Source organism: Vipera ursinii (assembly GCF_947247035.1).
Source record: "Vipera ursinii genome assembly, chromosome: 1".
NCBI classification, from domain to species: Eukaryota; Metazoa; Chordata; class Lepidosauria; order Squamata; family Viperidae; genus Vipera; species Vipera ursinii.
Window position 1 is genome coordinate 56,196,244 of NC_139512.1, and position 20,947 is coordinate 56,217,190.

A 20,947-nucleotide genomic window follows, 5' to 3' on the forward strand; every position below is an offset into this window, starting at 1 on the left:
ACCTTAGGCCAGTCATTCACTCTCAGTCCAGCTCACCTCACAGGGTTGTTCTGTGGGGAAAATAGGAGGAGGAAGGTGTGTTGGATATCTCTGCTGCCTTGAGTATTTCTAAAAATAATAATGGTGGGATATAAAATAAAACAAAATTCAATTTTTCATTTCTAATGCTTATATTAATAGTCAGAGCAAGCATGAATAGCTAGATATATTACTCCCTTTGCACCTTATCTGTGAAAACATAATGCAGTGTCTCAAAACATTCATTACGTTTAGATTCCCTCCTAGACTTTGTGCAAAAGTACACCCACAGTACAATCTCATGTGATTCTGGCCAGAGACTAACTATATGATATATTAAATATGTCATTTGACTTGTGACAATAATAAAGATTTTTTTTCTCTTTAGCCTTATGCATAAAAAGGCAATTTCAATAATGACCACAATTGGGAGATTTAATACATCCCTGTCCTACTGCAATTCCAACAATAATAAAACTCAGCTGTGCTACTATAGAGATCCCACTGGAGAATAAATATGAACACACACATATACCCAATTACTTTAGCACTGATTTGCAGTCAACTGAGCTTTTAAATGGAGCAGCTACAAATGTAACATCCAGTCTGAAAACTCGTGAGATTCTAAGGGCTTGCAGATTTAGTTTCAAGTACAACCTGCATGATAAGTAAAATTTGGATTGGATTTAAAAAACACACAGAGAATATGGTGGCTCAGGATCTACTGATTCCACAAGAGATCTGTCATAACCCTGTTCACCAAGTCCACAGCTTATAACTATACTGTTACCAGCTATTTAGAGAAGTTGTCTCTGCCACTGGTTTACCAGGGAGAAAGTAATCCCTTTCCTTCAATATCCTGATCCAAGGGAATACACATGATTAAAGCTAAATTCCTTTTCTAAAGTGGGCACCACTGGTTAACTCTAAATGTTTCATTATATATAGCAAGGTCAGAGATGTAAAATAAAGTTGAAAGGAAGCTCCCCCCAAAAAAAGAACAATTGTTTTCTGAAGTCTGGAGTCAGGTATTATAACAAGCGAGGATCTGATGAAAGAACCCATGTGAGAATAAATTTACAAAGCTCTGATTTCAATCCATAAACAAAATATAGGTAAAGTAAAGGTAAAGGTTCCCCCGCACATGCGTGCTAGTTGTTTCCGACTCTAGGGGCTGGGCTCATCTCTGTTTCAAAGCCAAAGAGCCAGCGCTTGACCGAGGACGTCTCCGTGGTCATGTGGCCGGCATGCCTAGACGCCAAAGGCGCATGGAACGCTGTTACCTTCCCACCGTAGTGGTCCCAATTTTTCTACTTGCATTTTTACGTGCTTTCGAACTGCTAGGTTGGCAGAAGCTGGGACGAGTAACAGGCGCTCACTCTGTTACGCGGCACTTGGGATTCGACCCGCCAAACTGCCGACCTTCTGATCAACAAGCTCAGCGTCCTAACCCACTGAGCCACCACATCCCTTAAACAAAATATAAGCTATACTAAAGCTATAGTCACTGATTCTAAGTTGATGCTAGAACTATTAGCTCTAATCCTGATTACTGCCAGCTAGAGCTTTCGTCTTCCATGGTAAATTGGAGACGGTCCTCTATTTTTGAGGGAAATCTACTCTCCTGATAGATTTCTCAGTGTGTGATCTTCACAGACTTCATTTTTATTGTGGCTCCTTGGTGTTCTCTGAATTTAATTATTTTTGTGCAATGTTTCATTACCAAACTAGGTAACATCATCAGTGCTATTGATGTTATCTAGTTGGATAATGAAACATCTGCAAAGAAATAACCAAATAACCAAACAACTGCAAGAAAATATCCAAACTCAGAGAGCACCGAAGGACTCTACAGCTCAACCCTACAAATATCCTCTTCTTTTTATAATCTATTATTTGAATTGATAGGACCCTTCTCTTTTCAAAGAGTTCTTTCGGTGTCTGGACTCTTGAAATTTATTTTTTTCAATATTCACTATAACTATTTGTCTATGGATGCAGTGTCAAGAGAATTCATAGGTAGAGTGATATTGATCCCTGTATCATCCTATATAACTCTATATACCAGGTATAGGTAAAACACAACAGACAACCATTTGTCTGAAATGGTGTAGGGTTTCCTGCCTGAGCAGCGGGTTCGACTAAAAGACTTGCAAAGTCCCTTCCAACTCTGTTATTCTATTCTATTCTATTCTATTCTATTCTATTCTATTCTATTCTATTCTATTCTATTCTAGTCTAGTCTAGTCTAGTCTAGTCTAGTCTAGTCTAGTCTAGTCTAGTCTAGTCTAGTCTAGTCTAGCCTAGCCTAGTCTAGTCTAGTCTAGTCTAATGTTTGGGTGAAGATGAAGAATGTAGAATGGGGAGGGTCACTTAATACTTGTTTTGGGGAGAAAGATTTACCTTTTTGCCTGTTTTCTAAATGCAGAATGTCTGTTTTAAGGCCTATACTACACCAGCAAGTCATCTAAAAATAAATATTATTATATTCAACATGACTTACTTTTAAGTAGACATGTATGAGAGATTTTGTTTAACAAAGTATATGATAGAAGGAGAAAGCTAGATTGAAAGCCTTTTTTAAAATAATAGTTTGGTATATGTAGGGAGATTTACCTTTGATACTTCTCTGGCATGCAACATCTAGCTCAGTAACTAATTAGTTATTTGAACTATGTTCAAATATTTCAACTTAAAACTCCAGAAAACTATTAAATGCCTATTTCACACTGTATAATTGTAAAAGAAGGTGTGGTTAATGTAAACTTATATACTCATTGTAATACTGATTGCATATTTGAAGATGAATTGGAATCACTTCTCTTTTTGAATAAAAATTAATTATTCATTTCCTCTTGACTGATAAGTTGTACAGCTGTTATTATGTGTTTACAAGATTCCTTCTAATATGGAAAGCACTGTGCTTTACACAAATGACTACAATACTTAAAATTTACTTTTCTATTTACTTAATGGACTTTTTTTAATGTACCATAATGATGCTGGAAGAATTAAAATTAAGTGTATTACAACAAACTGAAATACTATTACTTTACTTTTTGTTCTGATTACTTACAGTATTTAAACTAATCAGTGTAAACTGAGGTAGGGAAAATGCTCTGTAAGAATAAATCTCTGGCAAAATAAATATCTAACTTGTACAGTGTGAAATAGGCATTTAATAGTTTTCAGATGGGAATATTCAGGCTTCTAATTAGCCATTTCCCGGCTGTACAAGACAAGTTAAATTTGTCTGTAGATGACTACATGGGCAGGCACTGAGGTTTAATGTAGCAAACACAACAACCTTTGTTTTTCTAGCTACAGATGCAGAGAAGTATGCCATAGCTATTGCAGTCTCTTAGTCTCTCTCCCTCCCTCCCTCCCTCTCTTTCTCTTCTGTACATCATGAAACACAGAGCTAGTTCCACCTGCAGAAATATCTCTCCACCCCAGAACTGCTTGTGCAAGGAATCAATTCATATTACCTGAACACTCACAAGCTATATGATCCTGAATGAATTATTTGTATATTATACTGCTCAGGCAAGTAGACCTTCAACAGAATGGTTATTTGCTAAAGTGACAGTATTTTCTATCAATCAAAATCTACTATACACTATGACAACCTAGTCTAGGGACCGCAATGTTTCACCAAGCTAATTTTCTGCAACAACTCATGCCAGGACAACGATCTCTTTAAACTTAAGCAGGTCAGGTATTATTCCTGTCCTGCTATCTGTCATGACCCATGTAGTTGAGGAATGTTTAGCAGCTTCCAGAAATATTTGAAAGCTAATCAGATGTCCATTGCTGCTGAGGCCCATATGACTAATACCATTGCTGGTTCAACAGGGGAAGGTTTCTCTTAAATACAAGCTATGGCACAATGGTGGTTTTAAAATCTGGAACATTCAGATTGTTGTGTGCCCCAACACAGAAGTCTCTGGGAAGTAAATTGTGACTTGGGGAACATTTGTGGCCCTAACAGATCTAGAAAAAAACACAGTAAACCTGAATTCCTGAATATCATGGTATTGGCTCAGACTCTTCAAAAACCACTGCCAAATCTTATCTAGGTAACAGAAAGCTTCCAATCCCAGATCCAGAGCAGAATTGAAAAAATCATGATAATATACAAACACACAAACATATATTCCCTTATTAATTTAAAATATCAGACTGATACGAAATTATATTAGTGGTTAAAACAACTTTTTTTATAAAAACTGATAAATGCAAAGTATCCTTTAAACCTACATATGAGTGTGTGTGTGCGCGCGCGCACATGTGCACACATTTCTTTGGATATTTGGAATGAAATTTCTTATGCGATACTTCCATCCCAGTCTTGAAAATAGTATTAAAAAGAAATAATATTGAAATAAACTGCGTATTACTACATTCAGGTATCAAAAGTACAAGGGAAAAAACCCTTATTTGTTGTACTAAGTTATACTAAATAATAGTGCCTATTCTTTAGATTAATACAAATATGATTTTTAAATGTCCACCAGAGAGAGAGAGGGAGAGACAGAGACAGACAGACAGACAGACACACACACACACACACACACACAAAGAGAGAATGTCAGTAATGGTAAATATACACTTGATGAGTTGATCCCAGATGTCATATGTAACATAAATAATAACATACAAATTATTACTATAATGTATTAAAATGTCTCTTTAATTCTGATCTGACCATATCATTTTATTCAAAATCCCACACTTAGGTTTTTATAAAACAAACAACAACATAAAATGTAGAGAGAACCTGTACTGTAGCATCTCAGAGCCAAAATGGACTGAAAGGCTGTCACACTCAGTAATGTAGCCAACCTCACTGCTCTAAATCAACAAAAGCTACAACAGCTGACATAGTTGATCATGAGCAAAGTGCAATAGTATTTACCTGCTATAACTGCCAGAACAAAACATGTCCTGAAGAAATTAGAACGTATGCTAGAAAACAGATCAGTCTCTCACATTCTCACAACTAAAATGCTATTGAGCATTTACACCATGTTTTAGCAATCTTTGGATGAAATGTTTGAGTCCTTCCTGAGTAGATACGCTTCCATCCTACTTCTGCCTCCACTGTCTATTCTGTATGCTTTCTCTCTCTCTAGGTCTATCTGCACAACTAAAATATCTATTCGAGATAACCACTATCCTGCATGATTTTGCTTAATACCCTTGGAACACTGCTGGTAGCCATCAAGTTTTGCCATTCAATTATATGTGGTATGTGGTTTCTTTTTTGTATCCAGAATTTCCCATAATTAAGTTTTATCCAGGAGAGTTACAATCTCCCTCACCTGTCTCCACACCATGCTTAATTACATATAACTCAACTTTTGCTTTACAGTAAATATTTACAAAACAGCATCTCTTCTTTTGGGACTCTTTCAAAGTTCCCAAGTTGCTTTGTTTGCATTTTCTTTCCCCTTTTTCAACACTTCTGTTCCATTCTTGAAATATATGGAACATAACTCCGCAGAATCGTCCATCTATGGGTGTACCGCAAGAGTATACAAGGATATTACATGCTGGCAATTTTATTTTATTTTCAATCTTCACACTGACATAAGGTAAGATGGGTCTCAGTTGGTCAGTTAGGCTGGGAGCGTTGGGCTGTCTTTCATGGCATTTCCTCACAGGCCTAAGTTGGTTGTGCTATTCAAGTCTCTGGGGGTGATGAAAACCGCTTTAGCAGACCTTGAGAAGGACAAGGAAGGACAGTTTTGGGCTGGGAGCAGCCATACTAGTCAATAGGTTTCAGTTCAGTGCCTTTGATGTGCAAATACGTGGTTAAAAACATCCTTCTCTTCCCCCTCACATTAATGAGTGATAAAGTTATTTGGACTACTTCAGAAAAAAAAACCTTTTTAAAAGTTAAAATTAAATATATAGGGTAACTTATCAATATTCTAATATCTTCTAAAATTAAAGAATGATGGTTTTTAATTAATTAGCTTGATTTCTACCTTGTCTCAAACTATTTAACTCTTGGCAGCTTACAAATACAATTAAAACACAATATAATAAATAAACAATAACATCCCCCCCCAATACTATCAATCCCTCAACTCAAGTAATTGGTACAAAGCTTTCCAGAAACATGATGTAAAATTTAACGTTAGAATCTGAAACAATAAATCTACCCATATTTTTGTATAGGAAGTTCTGCTCAATAAATAGTTTGGTATCTTAATAAAAAGTTTCACAGCAACCAAGACACAGATCAAATACTTAACACTTAAGAAGTCAGTAATAAAATTATAAATGGCTCTTCAGGTAGGGGGAAAGAATATAACTTCCTAACTGGCTTGGCAAGATAGCAAATGTGGCAGGAAGGCTTGTTTTAAATACTGGAATACTTAACGTAAATCAAAAGCCTGATGTTCATCAAATTGGTCTATAAAACTAATACAGATGTTTTAGCCTCTCCCCCGCCCTTCACCTATTGTCAATCTAGAGTAGAAGCCACTTCAATGGGATCCAACTGAATGCCATTGGAAAAAATTCTATAAATCCAAAGCAGGGAGATTAAAAGCATATTGTTTTCCAGGTTAACATGTAATCCAGAACATTTCTGGCATCTTTAGTACGGGCTGCTAGATTTTTTTTGGGGGGGGGGGAAATCAAATTATCATTTAAATAGTGCACAAGAATGCAGGATGTCAGAAAATATCTTGGTCATGAATCTCATAAATACAAGGAACAAGTCTAAAGCTGGGTAGCATCACTATGTACTCAAATTTCCTACAGCCAGTGTCAAAGTTATTTAAATATTCATGATTCTCTTTTATACTTGATTATAAGGTTTTTGTAAGTACAGTTTAGTTAAAGCACTTGTCTTTTGGAGACTTGGGTAATAATTGAGAATTGGGTAATAATCCCAACAGAGTTCAGTAGTAAGAAACCAGGGATCACTCTTACAGGAGTGTTCCTTTATTTTTTGTTGACAATATGGGTGGGTGACCGGAGACAACTGGAGATACAGATATTCCTTGACTTACAACTGCTCATTTAGTGATCATTCAAAGTTACAACGGCACTGAAAAAGGGACTTGTGATCATTTTTCACACTTATGACTGTTGTAGCATCCCCATGGTCACACGATCAAATTTCAGATACTTGGCAACCGACTCACATTTATGATGGTTCCAGTGTCCCAGGGTCATATGATCAAAATTAGAGTGCCTGGCAATTGATATTTACAACAGTTGCAATGTCTCAGGCTCATGTGATCCCCTTTTGCGACCTTTTGACAAGCAAAGTCAATAGGTCTAGGTAAAGAACATGAAACTAGTAGCCTCCATTGTAAAGGGAGTAAATAGTTTTTGAAATTAATTTTGAGTTCTGTGTTAATGGGAAGCAATGGTGATCATTTATTTAATGCAACAAAAATCTCAATCTGTTCCTTTTTCTGTAGAATTTTGGAAATATATCACTCATTTCCAGAATCAGAGAATTTCCTTCTCATTGAATCACCATACAAATTGCATTCTTGTTACTTTTATAGCTTGTTATGTCTCCTACACATTTTATATCAAGTGCTAACAATATTGGCTGCTTCTCTTTATCAGGTTTCTATTATATCTACTGTAGCTATCTTCTTTTTTAAAAACCTATAATCTTATTTTACCCTACACTTCAGTGGGAATAATTCTAGCTTTTGCCTAAACATAAAATTGAAATAAACAGGTAATATAGCTATTGGGGCACAAAATCCCCAATAAATATTTTTGTTGAATAACTCACATTATTATTTCATTATTTCTTTTTAGCACCAGGTTTTCAAATGAAAGAGCACGTTTTCAAATTTTATTGGACTCTTTCCATGCTCACACCAGTACATTGAACATGGCATCAGTGGATATGCAGCCATACATAAATTTTATGTTTCCTAAAGTACCAATAAAATGTTTTCTCTTTATATAAAAATAAAGTATTTTTTCTTATTATTAGAATGTTGTGGCTGCACTTAAAATTTAACATTGTATTTTTCAAGCACTGTGTTTTATTACATTTGCACAAGCAAATACAAGTGCACATACACACACACTCACACACACATACCACAAAGACACAGAGATAGTGGAGATAAAGAAAAATGTATCTTTTTTGTTCTGTTTTCCAAACAAGCTGATACATTAACCTTGTTTCTTCCGATAAATCACAATTTAGACTTATCAGAAGGCTTAATTCAAGCTTAATGATATACTAGTTAATTGAAAAGAAAAACAAATGGTTGATTCCTTCCTTGCAATTTTCCACTGTACACAAAACAGGGAAAGCAATGATCCTGAGGAGTTTATCCTATATACTGTAGTTAAAACTTCCTTTATGGGGAGAAGGAACATTATGCTGAAGTCAGCTTTCAAATGTTAACCTATATAATCACCATTAAGTAAATACAGTCCATCTATATACACAGTGGTGGGATTCAGCCAGTTCACACCACTTCAGCAGAACCGGTAGCTAATTTTTTGTTGCCCAGGCCCAGAATGGATTTTCGGAAGTGGCATCCACACTCGGTTGTTCACATATTTGAATCCCACCACTGTATATGCAGTTGATTATGACACACAACTTATAATTTCATGGTCAAAATTATTCTTCAAAAATGAATATAACTCTGAGAGACACCTAACAACCTGATCATTAAAATAAAATTAAAAAATACTAAATAATTTTGACTATATTTAGAAATGCAGTTTTAAAGGTGAGCCCACCCATTTTAATATCAAGTCAGCATGAGTCAAAGAGCAAGGTAAGAAAAATTTCCCAAATTTTCCCAATATCCATTTAAATCACGTTTTACAAAACTCGGCAGAGTTTAGTTCCAACTTTGATAACAGAATGCAGGTGGAGAGAGCCAAGCAAAAACCTTTTTTTGTCTAAGAAGACAATCAGATATAAATTGCCTTGTAACTACTGTATTCAAGTAACAATCTGAAAAAATTATAGATACCTTTTGAATCTATGAAAGGATTTTTTAACTTATTTAATAAATATTTATTCCTGTTTTGGTTAATAAGTGAACTTTTTTATATACAGTTAAGCAGTTGTAATACACAGAACATTTCATTAAAAAGTGCAAAACACAATGACATAGAAGTAATGGTTCAATATCACAGCTGCTTGTAACTCAATGTGAACATCATGACAGAACTATATTCAGTTAACCCTTTCTAACACCAGATTTGAGTGAAATGGTATTTATATTCAAGTTAATGCCTTAAATTTTAAAGAAGTTTTAATTCATTACACAATAAAACAATAACCAGGCAGAAAAATAAGTAATTCTCTAGTCAAAAATATATCACCAAGTTACTACTCTTATAACCAAAAAGGTTACATTTCTTTCACTCAAAAAAAGTACTACCTACTTAATAAACAGGGGGAAAACACATAACACGGCTATTTTTTAAAATGTATTAAGGTTTAACTTTCTCATAATCATGCAAAACAATTCATTTCATAGCTATAATTCAACACAGAATTAAGCATACTTAAATATCTCAAGTTTTAAAGACACTAACGAACCAACCCATTTTACAAACTTATCTCAGAATAAACCCCACTGAACTCAATGGGACTTACTTCTGAATAACCATGTACTGCGTAATATTGTATCAGACCAGGACTAGCGTTTGTCAGTTTTGGCAGTTTTAAAATTAGACTAAGACCTAAATTATGTAAATATGCATAACTCATCTCATTTTCCCAGCACATTAGTTGTGCCTAGTTGTCCATGTTAAAATAAAATATAAATAGAATAAGAGTTTATTTCACCTTCACATGGTGTCTTTCTCATGCAGACCTCAGATTTCCATATTTGTATCCCTTTAAAGGATTTGATATGCAGGGAAAAAAGAAAGGATGGTAAACATTTCAATTCAGAGATCAGTCTGGCTGCCACATTCCATGTATTATCACTGTGCAAATCCCATACCTTTCACTGATGTGTTGGGTGGTGGTCCTTCCATACGCAGGTTCCATGGAGGATCCCCTTGATTAGCAAAGTCCCTCATCTTCAAATAGCTAATTGTTAATCGGATGATAGATGCCTTGTCAAGCTGGCTGGTGATGGCAGCAGGGAGTGGCAACAATTTGGCCAACTCATAGAATTCAAAATTTTCTTTTCCTCTTCGAGAACGAGCAGCATCTCGGGATTTTTCCTTTCTCAAGGCTTGTAAGCTGGGGGAAGAAAGAGCAAGATATTCATTACTACTGTATTTTCTCTGACAGAGCCACTGTTGTTCACAATTCCTTGCCACTGTACAAATATACACCGCAAGCACTGTTTAAATATAGATACATAAAGCCAGTGCTTTTTTGTAAAAGAAAAAGGTGCCGGAACTCACACATGTCATACAACCTGCCTTGCCTACCCTACAAGGTTCCATCCAAAAAAGGTGCCGGAACTCCGTTCTGAGCGTTCTATGAGAAAAAAAGCCCTGCATAAAGCTATAGGCATATATGTCCCAAAGGTGCTTTTTCAAAAGGCAACTGCACACCACCTATCTCCTGGTTACAACACAGTCCTTTCAGCAGTTCCAAGAAGATTCCACATCCATTTGCACTATTCAGGTGAACACCTGAGGACACCAATAAAACTCCAGGTGGTCCCAACGACTGTCAGAAAGAGTGCTAATGACCAGATGACTGCAAGGAAAATAAACTCTTTCATTTTCCACCAGTCAGAACTGAAGAAGCTTCCTGGATGAGAAGTGAAACGTCTTCAAGGAAAAACAAAGGAAGTTCAGTTGCCTTTTGCAAAAGTGCCTTTTGGACAACCATGACCTGGATGACTGAGACATATAGGTGTGTGTATGTGTGTATATGTGAGTGTGTGTGTATGTCTGTCAGCTGGGCTGTTGGTTTCATCTCCGGGCTTGGTAATTAGGTTGCAAACGTTTCATCTCTATTCAGGGGGACATTTTCAGTGCAGTTTGAATTGTGTTCAGGTAGCAATACAATGTGCAGGATTGGACCATGGCTTACCAATTGGATCTGTAACCCATCCAGAAGACATTTCAATTAATGTGGTATCCCAGATCTGTGGTGGGACTAAATATTTTGACTTGAATGGATTGGGAGTTTCACTGAAAAAGCAAACACAAAGCTTGACTATCATTACAGTTTCAGTAAATGAGATGACTTTTAGCAGTTTTGGCTGGCCGGCCAAGAATTACAATCTGGCCCGAGTAGTTCATACTAGAACAGCCAGATTATGTCATGAACACCAATTATGAATAGCGCCTCACTGGAGTTAAAATATGCTGGCTGGAAACACATTTCTATTCCAAAACTTGTGTTCTATGACTGGAAACTGCAATGATATAGGGACATGAGAGGAGAAGCCTTCTGGATATCATGTCCTTGTTATATAAGGCTGTCTCCCAAAAGACTATGATAGAGTCAATACTGGATTTATGCTGAAGTGGGAAACTGGACTTTCAGTGACATACAGACATACATGCATGAGTGTGTGTATGTAATCCTCAGCTTACGAATATAATTGAGCCCAAAATTTATGTTTTTTTTTATTAAAAAGTTTTACAATACATTTTATCTTTAACAATCCCTCCCCCCCTCCCTCCGCCCACCCCTCCCTCCGCCCACCCCTCCCACTTAACAATTTATGTTGTTAAGTGAGAAATTTGTTAAGTGAATTTGCCCTATTTTATGACTTTTCTTGCTGCAGTTAAGTGAATTGCTGAAGTTGTTAAATTAGTAATATGGTTGTTAACTGTATCTCATTTCCCCATTGACCTTGCTTCTCAGAAGGTCACAAAAGGCAATCACATGACTCCAGGACACTGCAACCATCATAAATGTGAATCAATTGTAATCAATCATGTGAACTTTGGGGTACTAAACAGTCATAAGTGTGGAAAACAATCATAACTCACTTTTTTCAGTGATATTGTAACTTGGAAGGGTCACTAAATGAACTGTTGTAAGTCAAGGACTATCTGCCTATATCTATATCTATATCTATATATCATATATATCATATATATCAATATTGATAGATAGATAGATAGATAGATAGATAGATAGATAGATAGATAGATATTTAAAGTGTATGTATAATATTCATTGACAGATTGTAGATATCTTAATGAAAATAAATGGAATCTAGATAGATACTGACTGACAGTGAAAACTATTAAGCGGTGGAAAAGCTTGCCTCCTGTAGTTGTGTGTTTTCACATCACTGGAAGTTTTCAAGAAAAGATTGGACAACCATTTGTTTGAGATGTATGAGGACTCCAAAGTCCCTTCTAGCCCTATGATTCTATGGTTCCCATGTTTTTCACAGTAGCCAATGGAAGGCCCACAAGGAAGACGCTAAGCTACACTTATTAACTCCAGCAACTGGTATTAGAAACCTATTGCCTCCTTTACTAGAAGTAATAAGTCATCATTATAATTAATAACTCCATAGTCCTTGAATTAATGTGATCACCTTTTAAAATTCTTCCATATAATAAAATAACAAATTACAAATGCTAAATACGAAGAAAGATTTTCTTTTATCTGTACTATATCATACATAGGTTTATATATCCTTACCATGTTCTATCTGCTCACATTTTAAATAAATATTTTAAAATGCCTCTTCTTAATCCTTTTTTTCTCTGGGTTTCCCAATTTTACAATATCATTTCTGAATTATAAGCAATATTCTTAATGTGGTTGCACAGAATATTTACTTTGAGCTCTGTAATCATCCTCCCAATTCCCATTTTAGGAAGACAGCCATGTTAGTGACATAGCGTCAAAAAATCATAAACTTTACTTTATGCCTTTTAATAAAATTTGCTAGTCAGAAAAGGTGCAACAAGATTTCTTCTGATTTTCTGCTAAAATCCCTTTCTGATTAGTCATAACTAGTCCAGATCCCTTATCAATATATTTGAAATTTCCTGTCTTACATATATCACTTTGTGATACTTTAAATTTGTTATCACTGAATATCATCTTCAGAGTTGGTCAACTCATTAACTAATTCAAACTCTGGATTACTTATGAACAAATTAAAAATAACTAGTTCCAATATAGTAACAGTCCTAATAGATGAAATAATCTTTTGGCTTCCGGGTGGCAAGGCTCCATCGATGGCGGTCATTTCTGACAGTCAGCCCCGATGTTCCGTTTAAACCGCGAAAACAGCGACGATCAGCTGTTTCGTGGTTTGGGAATCCCCCCTTCAGGAGAAATGGGGGGTGAGTATTCAGGCAAGAGGTAGAGCTCCACTAGACCCCCAGAACCTAATCGGGGGTTGAAGGGTGAGAGCTCCCTCGGAGCCTGAATTAACTCTGGACTTGGGACTCTTCTGTTTCAAGGTTTTGAAACAGAACAGGACGCTGCAACCATCCCTGCTTTTAACATTGTATTTTGGATTACTTGGACGCAGGCAGAGCTGAGCGGGAGAATACAGAAACAGCAAGTAAATGATCTTTAACTCCAGTTTAACTTAAAAGAAGGGGAGGAAAATGGCGCCGGAATAACTTCTGAGAGAAAGCGTGAAGTACAAAAGAACAAGGAAAATAAAATAAAAGCAAGGGGGAAGACAGAAAGTGGATTTTTAAAAGTTGTAAAAGACTTTGTTTAAAATATTTGAAGTTGGTTCAAAGATGATTTAACAGACTTGGCTATTTGACAGTGAAGCAAAAAAGTTGCAATTAGTGCAGAAAAATGAAAGTGAGAAACGAAAGTTAATTGGGTGTTAAAATGGCTTTCAAACCACCTAGATTCCCTGCTTCTAAAAGTGCGGGGGCTTCACCAGTTCAACAATCTGGTCTTTAATCACTGATGCCACCCTCTGCAGCATCTGCACCCACACTAACATTGAAAGATTTACAAGATGCTTTAAAACTCCAATCTGAGCAAATATCTGAGCAAGTGGCAGAGCTTATTAATGAGAAAAATAAAGAAATATGAGAGGATATTTTGCTGGCACTTCAAAGACTGACAGTCTGTATTGAGAATCTGGATGATCGTGTGGAAGAAGTTAATCAAAATAATTTGATATTGGAAGCCAAAAGTCAGTGAAGCTGAGAATAAAATGGAAAAAATCGATGATGAGATAGTTATGATACAATAAAGGGACATGGAGTTTGCTTTGAGGATCAGAGGTCTGAAAGAAAATCCACAAGAAAATTTGGAGGAAATAGTGGCAAAAGCTCTGGCACCCATTTTGGGTTGGCAAGTTGAAGATGTTATATTGGAAATAGATAAAATATTTCGCATCAACTCTTGGATTGCTAGGCAAAGAAAATTGCCAAGGGATGTGGTTGTTTATTTTACAAAGAGAACAATCAGAAATGCGATTATTCAAGCTTTTTATAACAATAGATTTAAAGTGGCTGATCAAGAGGTTGAAGGAAGAAGAAGGAAAGAATTTGTTTTTCTGGCAGATGAATTAAAAAAACAACAGATTCAGTTTAGATGGGAGATACCAACCGGGATAGTGATGAATTATGTTGGCACAAGGTATCATCTTAATACAGTTCTTAAGGCCCGAGACTTTTATTGCAATATACTGAAGGCAGGCTCACCGCCATCCCCAGAAATTAAAAGGAGAGAGGAAAAAGAAGTGCGACAGACACAACTGGAAGGTACTCAGCAAGATGAAGAAATCACCTCACTGATTTCAAAAGAAGTACGGCAAACTTTGAAAATTGCACAGCCCTTGGTCCCATTAGAAGATCCAAGGGCTCAAAGAGTGACAAGAGCAGCGACTAGATGCAAGGAGCAACAACAACAACAACAGAAACAATATTCTACAATTACAACTCAAGAATCTACTAACACAGAAGCAGTGGGAGGAGTGAGACCAAAGAAGCAGATGCTTGTGAATCTGCAAGATATGCTCCGAAAGCTTCAAGTCGCAAAAGATGGCGACAAAGTTCCTGACATGGAATGTTAATGGTTTAAATTCACCGCAAAAGAGAAAGAAAATATTTCAGTACCTGAAACAATTTAAAAATGATATTATATGCTTGCAGGAAACGCATATTCATGTAGCTGATCAAAAATATTTGATAAACTCTAGATTGGGTATACAGTTTATTGCATCTGCTCCAGAAAAGAAAAATGGTGTAGTTATTTATGTGAAGAAGAATCTGACAGCCAAACTAATTGAAGCAGATAAACAAGGAAGATATGTTATAAATGAACTCTTAATAGAAGGAAAGAAAATACTTTTAATTGGACTATATGCACCTAACTAACAGCAAGGAGAACTTTATAAACTTTTACATAACAAAATAATTCAATGGGATTATAAATCGTGTATTTTAATGGGAGACTGGAATGGAGTGCTGGATACACAAAAAGATAAAAAGGACCTTTTAAAAGTACACCAAATCACGCTAAATTGCCTAAATCCTTTTTTGACATGACAGACGATTTGGAACTGAGAGATGTTTGGAGAGAACGAAACATGGATGAAAGAGATTTTACTTTTTTTCTGATAGACATCAATCCTTTTCCAGGATTGATTTTGTATTAACTACTAATGATTTTTTTTCTAGGGTTAAGAAGATCAAGATATGTCCAAGAACCTTATCATACCACAGTCCAGTATGGATGGAACTGGACAAGGAGAAGGGAGATAGGAGATCATGGAGGTTAAATGAAAACTTGTTTAGATATGAAGAAAATTTGGAAGAATGTAAAAAAAGAAGATCAAGATATGTCCAAGAACCTTATCAGACCACAGTCCAGTATGGATGGAACTGGACAAGGAGAAGGGAGATAGGAGATCATGGAGGTTAAATGAAAACTTGTTTAGATATGAAGAAAATTTGGAAGAATGTAAAAAACAAATGAAAGAATTTTTTTGTTATAAATATGCATAAGGGTACACCCATTGAGATGGTCTGGGATGCAAGTAAAGCTTATATGAAAGGAGTGTTAATACATTTGAATAATAAATATAGATGGAGATTGGAAAGAATTGTAAAGAATTAGAGGAGGAAATAAAGATGAAAGAGAAGGCTTTTATTTTGGATTCATCTAATAAAAGGTTGAAAGAAGCAATTAATTTGCTAAGAGGGCAGTTTGATATGCTGATGGCAGATCAGGTGGCAACTAATTTACGATACGTCAAACATAATACTTTTATAATGCTAATAAGCCAGGTAGATGGTTAGCTTATTTGTTAAGTAAAAAACAAAAATCACGTAACATAGATAAGATAAGGGTAAAGAGGTGTTTCAGCAAAATCTTATTAAGAAGGCTTTTAGTGAATTTTATTCTAAATTATATGCAAGGGATATAACTCAAGGTTTAGATATAGACAGGTATTTACAAGAAGTGAATATCCCTATACTTACACAGGAGCAAAGGGAAGGGATGAACCAACCGATAACTGCTGAAGAAATTATTTTAGCAATTAAACAATTAAAAGTGGGTAAATCACCTGGAACAGACGGTTTGACAGCCATTTATTATAAAAATTTACAATTAGAGTTGGTGGAACCTTTAAAAGAATTATTTAGGACAATTCAATCTGGAGGGGAAGTGCCTTCATCATGGAGAACAGCATTCATATCATTGATTCCAAAGGAAGATCAAGATCTTACCCAACCAAAAAATTATAGACCTATATCGCTCTTAAATACAGACTATAAGATATTTGCAAAGATCTTAGCAAATAGATTAATGAAGGTTATGCAGCAAATGATTTATAGTGATCAAACAGGATTTATAAGTGGTAGACAAATGAAGAGTAATGTGAGACATATTGTAAACCTATTAGAATATTTGGAAAGAAATAATCAAGTCCCTGCAGCGCTTATTTTCTTGGATGCTGAAAAGGCATTTGATCAATTGAATTGGCAATTTTTATTTAAAGTTTTAGAGAAAATGGAGTTTGGCGATAAGTTTTTACAACCTATTAGGGCAATATATCAGAAACAAACAGCTCAAATAATAATTAATGGTAGTTTAACAGAAGCTTGTAAAATTCAAAAGGGTACAAGACATGGATGTCCGTTGTGACCATTGCTGTTTGTTTTAACATTGGAAATATTATTAAGATACGTGACTCAAATAAAATAAAGGGAATTAAAATTAAAGATCAAGATTATAGATTGAGAGCGTTTGCAGATGACTTGGTTATTACATTAGCTCAACCTACTCATTCAGTTATAGATTTAATGGAAATAATTTCGCAATACGGGCAAGTTTCTGGATTTAAGGTTAATAGACAAAAAACTAAAATTTTGTCTAAAAATATGACTATGGAACAAAAGGTAGTTTTAGAAAAATTAACAGGATTTGAGATAGCTAAAAAGATTAAATATTTGGGGATATATCTTACAGACTCAAATGTGAAATTATATAAAAATAATTATGAATTGTTATGGTTAAAAATACAAAAAGAATTAGATAGTTGGAAGAAACTACAATTGACTTTATTGGGAAGAATTGCAGCAGTTAAAATGAATGTTTTACCAAAATTTTTATTTTTGTTTCAAATGATACCTATACTTAAAAAAGATTCAAATTTGGAAGAATGGCAGAAAGGCATTAAACAATTTATTTGGGCAGGGAAAAGACCGAGAGTAAAACTCAAGATAATGCAAGATATACGTGAAAGAGGTGGTCTTAAATTGCCCAACTTTAAATTATATTATGAAGCTGCGGTTTTATCATCAATTAGTAATTGGTTTAATTTAACAGAAGGAAGATGGTTGAATATTGAGGGACATGATTTATTATATGGTTGGCATGCCTATTTATTGTATGATAAAAAGGTGGATAATATCTTTAAGACACATATATTAAGGTATGCCCTGTTGCGAGCTTGGAAAAAATATCAATATAAGTTAAATTATAAAACACCAATTTGGGCAATACCTAAGCATGCAATAGAAAATATAAGTCTGGGATTTAAACAAGATGTGACTACATATAAAGATATTCTTAGACTGGAGAGGAATGTATGGCAATTAAAGCCATTTAATATTTTAAAAGAAGGGAAAATAGTACGAACTTGGTTTCAGTATGGTCAGATACAAGCTAGATGGAATGAAGATCAGAAAATTGGTATTACAACAACAGATGAAAATTTGGTAAAACAAATTAGAGATCAAAGTCAAGCGCATATAAGAAGGATATATAATGCATTGATAGAAATAGATTCAGAAACGGAACTTGTCAAAGATTGTATGATAAAATGGGCCCAGAATATTCAAGAGCCAATAACCATGGATGTTTGGGGGAAAATTTGGGTCAGAAATGTAAAATTTACTCAGGCTCACAATTTAAGAAAGAATTTTTATAAAATGTTTTATAGGTGGCACTTAGATCCTAAAAAATTAGCATGTATGTATCCAAATTATCAGCCTAAATGCTGGAGGTGTGGTTGTGAGGATGCAACCTATTACCACATGTGGTGGACTTGTAAAAAAGTTAAAGTTTTTTGGATTAAAATTTGGTGGAATATGCAGAAGATATTTAAGAAAAAGATAAGGTTTACCCCACAGTTATTCTTATTGGGTATTATTACTGATTGTACTGTTAAAGAAATTAAATTGATGTTGAATTTAATAACGGCAGCAAGACTTTTGGTTTCGCAATATTGGAAGAAGGAGGAACTGCCTACTATAGAAGAGTGGACTTTAAAAGTTTCAAACTTGGCAGAAATGGCAAAATTTTCAGCATACCTGAAAGAACAATCGCAACAGAGATATATTTCGGAATGGAGAAGATGGATTGAATATATTCAGAATAAATATGGGAATAAAAAATTTCACCTAGCATATGAATGAATATATTAGAATTATAAGATGTATTATTATTTACCTATGTATAAGGGGAGTTAAAGTGCGATAGGATTTTAAGTGTATTCACAGTTGGTTAGAATATTTTAGTTTAAGCTTGTTAGAGTCAATACCCTGTTTTCAGCTCTGGGAAGCCGGGGGGGAGGGGGGATGTGGGGGGGAGGGGGAGGGATGGAGTATACTTAAAATGTTTTAAGTATGTTCAGTAAAAAAATCCATCTTTTGTCTATACAATTGCGAGAAGTGGGCAAGTTTAAACAGATATCATTATCATCATCACCACCATCATCATCCCTTTTAATAGTTCCTCTTTTCTATCAAACAGTCATCTGCACTACTGGATAACTAAGAAATATGTATAGCTTACTTGTTAGACTGGATTCTCATTTTATAGGTGGTTCAGTTTTAACCATGTCTGAAGCAAGAGCCACTGAATTCCACAGGCTTTATTCCCAAGTGTTCCACAGCCTTTACATTTTCCCAGTCCAGTCTGCAGCTAGTTGCAGTTATGCCAAAATGCATATGTGCCATGCTTACCCTGCCTACATCCTAACATCTGTCATGACATTTGCTCCCCTGCAAATGATTATGTTCCTATGTATAAGCAAAACCGGTTTTAACTCAATTTCAACCTTTAGGAAACTCATTTTTAAAAAGTAGACTCTTGCATATCATTACAGCTGCTATGCTCATTACAATTTTTATGCCACAATTTTTGCATTACAACCATCGTGCTAACACTGCCTTTTTAATATTCCATTTAACATTTTATTTCATACTGCTTCTTTTTCACTTCAGAAAACGTTCAACATTTCTTTACTTATTCTTGAAATGAGAAGTATCACCCTCCCTCATTACACACATCTTACCAAAAGTCTTTTGTAGTGGCAGCACTGTACTTGTAATAAATAGTGATTGGCTTGGAGGACTATAACCATAAAATAAGGCCCTAGAGGCTGAAAGGTTGTTCAGACTATGATATAATGGCATAAGGCAGGGCGAATGACACAGCTTCTACATTAATCTAGTATCCATTTGCATTAGCTACTATTAGAAGGCATAAAAAGCTGATGACAGCAGTCAGACCCACTACTTCTCCTTGTCTTCTAACTTTCAGGTAAGATCATTGCAAGAGTAGACTCCACGGTGTGTGTTTTCTTTTACAGCACTAATCATCCTGCCTTGGCTGCTTCCCAATCTTTTATATAGAGCAGGGGTGTCAAACTCAATTTCATTGAGGGCCACATCAGCATTGCTGTTGCCCTCAGGGGGCCAGGTGGGTGTGGCCTGGGTGGGCATGGCCTACTGGGTGGGTGTGGCTAAAGTGTGTATGGCCTACTGGGTGGGCATGGCCAGCTTTACATCATTCACATCAAGGGTGCCTATGGGGGCCTGGGCAGGAGTGGGACGGATCTGAGGGTCTCTGGCAGGAGGAGGGTCTCTGGGCCAGGGCCAAGGCAGTGGGGGCCGTTCCCTCACTGTTTCCAGGATGGCTTCATGGGCTGCATGAAACCACTTCGTGGGCCGGATCTGGCCCCCAGGCCTTGTGTTTGACATGTCTGATATAGAGGAACACACAGAAACAGAGAAATTGAATCAAAAAAGGAAATAAAGAGAAATATCAAGAAAGGGATATGTGGGTTGCTCACTTCTCTTTGGTTATGTCCAGAGTAGTGGGAGTTGGCTCAAAGAAATGTTTAGCGTCAGAGAGTTTATGGAACGTGACACATCCAGAGTCCACAGAATTTTCTTTACCAAAGTGCATCACATTACTCTGAAGCCTTTTGCAAGACGTTTAGTGGTACTCTGAAAGTTTTGCAAGACATAAGTGGCTTTTCCATGGTATCCTCTTTTGCTGAATGAAATTCCCAGGCAAGGTATAAGAAGCAAGGAAAAGCAAAGCAAGGTGGATACCGGGTTTTTTTTAGTCTCTCTCTCTCTCTCTCTCTCTCTCTCTCTCTCTCTCTCTCTCTCTCTCTGTGTGTGTGTGTGTGTGTGTGTGTGTGTGTGTGTCTGTGTCTGTGTCTGTGTCTGTGTGTAATCCTAGAGTGCAAATCAATGTCAGGGGGTACTTTGCATTAATCGTCATCAAAGCAAAACATAC

The 20,947-nt window shown here is 35.8% G+C and overlaps 1 protein-coding gene across 5 annotated transcripts in view; it reads right to left on the minus strand.

Annotated features, from left to right (window-relative positions):
• Positions 1 to 20,947, minus strand: part of NPAS3 (neuronal PAS domain protein 3) — a gene marked incomplete at both ends in the record, with an annotated part of 777,262 nt that overhangs the window by 494,617 nt on the left and 261,698 nt on the right. For 3 of the 5 annotated variants that reach the window (XM_083352401.1, XM_083352400.1, XM_083352397.1), the window contains one exon: positions 9,990 to 10,234. In XM_083352401.1, coding sequence (XP_083208527.1) covers positions 9,990 to 10,234 — 245 coding nt within the window. Of the gene's footprint in view, positions 1 to 9,829; positions 9,881 to 9,989; positions 10,235 to 20,947 lie in introns of all 5 variants that reach the window. The other 2 variants (XM_083352399.1, XM_083352398.1) reach the window with 1 other exon arrangement.